Source organism: Castor canadensis, chromosome X, assembly GCF_047511655.1.
Source record: "Castor canadensis chromosome X, mCasCan1.hap1v2, whole genome shotgun sequence".
NCBI lineage: Eukaryota > Metazoa > Chordata > Mammalia > Rodentia > Castoridae > Castor > Castor canadensis.
In genome coordinates this window covers 121,886,054-121,893,479 of record NC_133405.1, presented here as the reverse complement: position 1 = coordinate 121,893,479, position 7,426 = coordinate 121,886,054, and the positions used below count along the sequence as shown (strand labels likewise).

Genomic DNA, 7,426 nt, shown 5'->3' with positions numbered 1-7,426 from the left:
GGAATCCAAAAAACTTACTTAGAAAATTCTAGTAAACACAAGAATACACAAACGCACATTCTTTTGGTCATGAGAGCGATGACATAATCACACAACAAACTGCTAGTGGAAAATTCCAAAAAGAATGAAAAAGGCAAAAGACATTGGGTATGGTCCTCCGGACCACACTCTGAGAACGGCTGCTCCTTCTCCCATCAACTTAAGGCCAAGTCCCCTGAGTTTTTTTCTGATACCAGGAGGAGAAAACAAGGTCACCTGCCAGGGTCACAGAGGGAGTTGCCTCTTCCATTTACAAAGGTTACTGGGGGACACAGGAGCACCCAGGTTGGGTTTCCGGGAAGGCTCCGCAAGGCACCGCTAGAGGACGCAGCTGGAGAACGCACCGCACGTGCTTTGCGCCACCAACCCCGCTCCGCAGGTTCACACGGGCGCCCGGAAGAGCGGGCGGTGCCCGGAAAGGAGGGCGGTGCGCCGCCAGATCGCGCCCTGATTGGACGAGGTGCCTCTGTCTCACGGCTCGGGGCGGGGCTTCCTCGCACTGAAAAGCAGGGCCGGGCGACAAGCTCCGATATTCTGCTCCCAGTTGCGAGTCTGCAGAGAATTTTCGTTACTTGCAGAGGTTCGCCGGGTCATGGTGCCAGCCTGACTGAGAAGAGGACGCTCCCGGGAGACGAATGAGGAACCACCTCCTCCTGCTGTTCAAGTACAGGGGCCTAGTCCGCAAAGGGAAGAAAAGCAAAAGACGAAAATGGCTAAATTCGTGATTCGCCCGGCCACGGCTGCCGACTGTAGTGACATCCTGAGGCTGATCAAGGTAGCGGAAAGCCGGGGTTCGTCCCGGGGCAGAGGGTGGGGAATGCTCCGGGGCCCAGGGAAATCCCCCTTCGCGGGGCGGTGCCGCGCGGGACCGGAATCTGGCACCACCCCACTTTGCCTGCCCCTTTCCCTCCCTGTGATCTGTCCTGACCTGAGTCTCATTTTTCTTTTTTGCTTCTTTTTTCTTTGTGTATCGCCCCAGGAACTGGCTAAATATGAATACATGGAAGACCAAGTAATATTAACTGAAAAAGGTAATGCAGCAGTAGCGGGGTGGGGGGGAACAGGCGTGCGGTACCTGTCACCTTCACCAGCCAACACTGGTGAAGTAGATGATCATGAAAAGGGGTCTCTACTTCCCCTTCTTGCAGATCTGCTAGAGGATGGTTTCGGAGAACACCCCTTCTACCACTGCCTGGTTGCAGAAGTGCCCAAGGAGCACTGGACCCCGGAAGGTAACCCCCCTCCCTGTCCAGAAGCCAGAGAGAGCGAGTGTTGTTCTGTAAAACGTAGTGTCCTGCTGTGTAGACCCCCTGACTACACAGGCCGAAGTTACTTACTGAGAAGTTTGCCGGAAATAATAGCCAGCCAGTGTTCAAATTAGAGGAGAAAGAAAGTCGATGTGCTGCACTTTATAATAGGGCGGGTTAAAGGAAGTGTCAGAGTGCTGTGGAGACCCGGAAGACTTAGGTAGAATGTCGTTTAATGTAATTCAGTTTCATAAAATGGTTCTTGTTTGACCCTAACCTAACCTTTTTTGTTATTGTGTTAAATCACATTTTTTTCTTTAATTTGTCCCAATCTTCAGGTTACAGTCTCTAGCTTCGCCATGTACATGGCCCTTCCGTGTACATGGATGGGCGGGGAGGTAACTAAAAGATCCTTTACACATAAAGTAGATGATCATGATAAATGAGGTAAGGCCCGATTATCACACACTTAAAACACGGTAGATCAGAAACTATAATCAATACTCGCTTCCTGTCTGTCTGCTAAAAAGTTTAATTTGAAACCTTTGCCTCCATTTCATTTGGAATTGTATAGACACCTCCTAATGAAGGAGTCAGGTGTCTTTTTTTTTTTTTTTTTTTTGCTGACCCCTGTTCACTGGTCAGAAGACAGCTAAAAGGGGAACTTGTTTGGGTGGGTGCTTTCTTAAGTTTTTTTTTCTGACATCTGTTCCCCAAGCTAGAAGAAATAAGCAGAAAATATAAGGAGTGAGGTAGTTTTTAGAGTTATGTGGGTGTTACATGACACCTGTTTCTGGGTTCTGCTGCTTCTTCTGGCTTAAAAACTGGGGAGAGCAAATTGAAAATGTATAAACTGGAAGGCAAGTTCTGAAATTAAACATTGTACTTTTGGACTGATGTTCTGATCTTAAGGAAGCAAGACTTGGTAAACTACAAATATTTATTATTCTGAACTGCCGTGTAAACCCAACTTACTCCCAAGTCGACATACCAGTATATCATTAGCATGTGAATAATGTGTGTGTTTAGTTTTAAGACCATAGCAGTTTTGCTCTGGCAAGTAATGAAAGCATTCTCACTTCCTGAGTGGGAGATCTCACAGACTGCAGAATATCCAGTCCACAGCTGTAGCCTGGCTTTGGCTAGCTCTAATGTGTGCTTTTTGCAAATACGTGTCTGAGAACAGAGAGATTGTCCAACAGTGGCCTGGACTGCACTAGGGTAAAAGTTAGGAGGCAGTCCAGCTCAGTGGCTACTTGTTTCTATACTACATGCATGTATATTTCTTTAAAACCTATGATAGGCTTCTGATTCTGCCGCTACAACTTTAATGGATTGTTTTTCTTCTGTATATCTCATGTGATATTCTTCTTACAGGACACAGCATTGTTGGTTTTGCCATGTACTATTTTACCTATGACCCATGGATTGGCAAGTTACTGTATCTTGAAGATTTCTTCGTGATGAGTGATTATAGAGGTATAGTTGAAGGATTTGGGGACTGAGGACGGGGACATCTAAAGAAAAATCAGGGCCATAAGTCCTTAGGATGACTTTAAATTGTACTTCTCTTTCTTTTAGGCTTTGGTATAGGATCAGAAATTTTGAAGAATCTAAGCCAGGTATGTCCTAGATTTATTTTTCTGAATGTAAGGGTTACTGGATTATTGTAATATGTATCATAAAATGTATTGTAATTGGGTCTTAGAAAGGAGGTGAACTATCACTGAGCTTGTGTTTTCTCTCCCTTATAATAGGTTGCCATGAAGTGTCGCTGCAGCAGCATGCATTTCTTGGTAGCAGAATGGAATGAACCATCTATCAACTTCTACAAAAGAAGAGGTGCTTCTGATCTGTCCAGCGAAGAGGGATGGAGACTCTTCAAGATTGACAAGGAGTACTTGCTAAAAATGGCAGCAGAGGAGTGAGGAGTGCGGGTGTAGACGATGATAACCTCCATTCTATTTTAAAATAATTCTCATCTTATCTTGCTTTCTATCCTATTCGTAGTGAAATAATAGAATGAGCACCCATTCCAAAGCTTTATTACCAGTGGCGTTGTTGCATGTTTGAAATGCGGTCTGTTTAAAATGGCAATCAGATATGCAGTTTGGAGTCAGGATTCTCCTTGAACATCTTTTGACAAACAATAGGTGGTGTGATCTTAATATATATGAAAAACTTCATTCTTGTGAGTCATTTAAATGTGTACAATGTACACACTGGTACTTAGAGTTTCTGTTTTAATTCCTTTTTTAATAAACTACTCTTTGATTTAAATGTTTGGTGTGTTTTTACTACTCCTTTATTTCTTACATATTTTTTTCTTGCTGTGAAGTGTAAGATAAAAATGGCCAACAGATATCAGTGGATAACTATAATTGCTTCAAAACAGTTTTTCGGGCTCAGTGGTAGAGTACCTTGCCCAGTAAGGCCCACGGTTCCATCCCCAGCACAAAAAAATAAAGGAACTGAGGCCCATAATGAATAAGCCCATTGTTGTACTAGTGAAACATGGAGGAGGGATTAGTAAGCACTGAAAATCAGAAAAAGAAAATCTTGTCCCCAAGAACCTCATCCCACACAAAATACTTTTTGAAAATAAAGCAAGTATGTTACTTTACCAATCAATTGCAGGGTTTTTTTCACAAGTAGTTTTAAAAAAAGAACAGAAAATTGGAGGCTGGAAGTGTGGCTCAAGTGGTAGAGAACCTGCCTAGCAAGCTGGAAGACCTGAGTTTAAACTCCAGTACCACCAAAAACAAATAAACTTTTAAAAGTTGGCAAACAAAAAGTTTGACACGGACAAATCAGATAAATTAGCATCCTACTTGCAGAGTGAGGTTGTAGTACTGTGTTAACATACATAACTAGGGTTCTACAATAGACAAACAATAGGAGCCTTTCAGAGACCAGGGAGAAGTAAACAAATGTTCTCTCAAGGACAAAATGAAACCTAAGAGGCAAAGGGAAGACAGTTTACTCCTTAGACATGAGCTCTTATTACTCATTACAGAACTCAATAATTTCCAGATAATGAAAATTACAGTTTATAAGAACCACTGTGTTTAAGATTAATGTTTTCCAAAAGCAGTCTGAAAAACAGTATCTCTTCTGTGTTCTCCAGAAAATAAATACTAGGCTGTCCAAAGGAAGAGGATTTTGCTTTTTACCATTTTCCTTGGTATGAGTATCTGTTACAGCATCCTACATTACATGATCGTGTACTGTATTTAACACAAGAGTGCTTTGGGATTTATTAGTGGCTCAGAGAGCGAGCCATGAAAATAGACTTACAGAGTCAATTCTCAACCCGGTGCTGCTAGGATAGCAAGTGACAGAAACGCTGGCAAAAGTAAAAGGGTAACTAAACACAAAGAGCCTTGTGAGGAAGGAAGATATTTTGAAAATTGTGTTTTGGAAACTGGGCTTTTTAGAGGAAAACAACTACATGCTGACTGTGGTTAAATACATGAATAAGTTAAATTAACCAAGTCAGTTACAATGTAAGTCTTTGTTTTTCTCATCCTTAGAGCTTAGCCTTAAAGGCCCAGTGTTGTCAAGATGAAAACTTTTTTAAAAAGTTTTTGTAACACTTTAGAGGAGTCCCTTAAGTATAAAATTTTAATGCTAAAACCACACATCAGTCCACTGAATGTTCAACTCAATTACAAAAACACCTCTTTAAAAATTGAGCTGTAAAGCAAATCTAGCTGGGCACAGTGACACGTGCCTGTAGTCTCAGCAATTCAGGAGGCTGAGGCAAAAGAATCATTTGGGTCTGGGAGGCCAATCTGGGCAGCATAGCAAGACCCTGTCTCCAAAAACTAATTTAAAATACACACATAAAACAAATCTGTAAAGCTTGAAATCACCTGCAGGTAAGAAAACAGATTATGGAAAAATTATCTAAAAAGAAGCAACAAACTAATAAACCTGGAAAAGAAAAAAAAAAAAAACAAGTCCATGTAAGCAACACCCTTGTAAAGATAACTTTGAAATTACTTTTACTAAAATATTATGCCTGACACAGTCATTTGGGAAAATAGTATTTCAGGCCTACTTAGTTGCCAATTATTACATCAGGATATTTTAAATGTTATTTGCTAAGTTTATCATGTCCTTAAAGGACATATAAAAACCAAGAATTTTGATGCTTTTTTTGGTAAGAATGAACTTTGAACTCAGAGCTTTGCACTTACAAAGCAGATGCTCTATCACTTGAGCCATACCTCTAGTCCATTTTGCTCTGGTTATTTCGGAGTCGGGGGTCTCATGAACTATTTGCCCAGACTGACCTCAAACTGAGATCCTCTCAGTTTCAGTCTCCCAAGTAGCTAGGATTATAGGTTAAGCCATTGTCGCCCAGCTAAAAATTTGATAATTTTAAAGCAGAAAATAGGTAGGTTTATCTAGGCATATGCTTAAGACATTCTACTATTAATCTTATTGCAGGGTTGACTGTAGAGCTGTCATTGCCTGAACCAGAGCCCAAGATCACAAACTGCTTAGATTACAAGGGACAGTCTCTAGGGAATGAAACTAGAGTCTTTCTTACAGAAATGCAGAAGAAACACTTGAGAAGAGACCTAATGCTTCATGAATGCTTTAGACTCACTCTATACCTTCTGGGAGGCTCCTCTCCACTGGATACCCAGCAGCAACTGAAAGACCTGACCATGACCTGAAAACTCAACACTATCTTCCACTAGGAGCAAGGCAACCTCCTCCCTAACCGCGGCAGGCATGGCCTACCTTTCAGAGTCTTCAGATGGCCATGTCTGCTCCTAGAATCCTGTTTGTGTGAATGGTGTCATCTTGTTTTCTTGCTCCTTAAGATATCTTTCTGTAAGTTGTCACCTCATGGTGACCTTGTGATTCATTTTCATACCCTTCCTTTGTGTAGACTGACAGGCAGTCCATACCCTTACCTCACCTATCCCCATCATCGTGCCTTTGTTGTCCTACCAATCAAAGACCACCAGATACCCTTCCTCATAATGATAAGAACTGCCCCTTGCCACCATTCTGCAGCCTGAGCCACAGCTGGTCTCATCCCTTGCAGAACAAAGCCCACTGTCCCTTATCTCCCGTCACCTCCCTTTGCCCGCCCCTAGCCCTTGCTTCAGCTGCTGGTCCCATCCCTTGCAGAACAAAGCCCCACTGTCCCTTATCTCCTGCCACCTCCCTTTGCCTGTCCCTAGCCCTTGCTTTCTCCCAAATGCTACTTAAGTCCAGACCCACTGAGAGAAGCTGCTGCGCCATTTTTTCTCATCCAGCCAGCCTGCTTATTAAACTTTTGGATGTGAGATACCTCTCATGAGCCTCCTTTGTGTGTGGTGTGTGACATTTTCCTAACATTTTGGTGCCATGACTAGGATCCAGGTGAGCTTCTGGCATTGATCTTGCTCTCCCAGTCAATAAATTCAGGTCCTCCCGATGTACGCTACACTCCCAAGCCTACTTTGGCCACAAGGCAGACATCCCCTATATAGGGGTGCCTGTCCGGGGGATTATACTGGCCTGCCAAAGCCATGTAGGTGGGAGCTGCCTTCCTTAAGCCTGGATAAACTTACTGGGATTTGAGCTGCTTTGCCGGGACCCCTGACTCCAGACTAGTGCCATCACCACTCTCGCTCACAGGGATACTCCTCAAGGCCAGTATGCTCCCATTACTCGCCCAACACCAGTTGATTTCCTCGGTCCTCCCTTGGTGAGTTCCCTCACGCTGTGAGTCATGGCTCTCTCTCTCTCTCTCTCTCTCTCTCTCGGTCAAAATCCTAGTACTAGGTCCCAGCTCACTCCCCCCAGGAACCGGGTTCCTGGTGTGTGGACGATCCTCTCGGTGAAGATGTTCCCTTGAGGTCCTCCACTCCTCTGTTTCATCCAGGAAAGCAATATCTTGGGGATGCCCACCACATTCTTCCTCGGAGGGTCTCACCATGGGGACTGAACCTTCCAAAATTCCCCCAGACGCTCCTCTGGGCTACCTTCTCTCTGTACCCCTTGCTCCCCTGCCCAAGTCCTTCTGGCTTTGGGGAGCTCATGCTCCCTCTCTGTGGGCTGAGACCAAGCCTGGGATTTATTCAGGTATGCATCATGCTACGTTGGGGGAGTCCTATTTGATTATGGCATCTGAC

The 7,426-nt window shown here is 43.7% G+C and overlaps 1 protein-coding gene across 1 annotated transcript; it reads left to right on the top strand.

Moving 5' to 3' along the window:
• Positions 1-543: 543 nt before the first annotated feature.
• Sat1 (spermidine/spermine N1-acetyltransferase 1) lies at positions 544-3,566 on the top strand. Its single transcript, XM_020177613.2, has 6 exons — positions 544-814; positions 1,019-1,070; positions 1,188-1,271; positions 2,664-2,765; positions 2,868-2,908; positions 3,044-3,566. Exons 1-6 carry the CDS (start codon positions 749-751, stop codon positions 3,212-3,214), a joined length of 516 nt encoding a protein of 171 aa, XP_020033202.1. The 5' UTR covers positions 544-748; the 3' UTR covers positions 3,215-3,566.
• Positions 3,567-7,426: the final 3,860 nt, after the last annotated feature.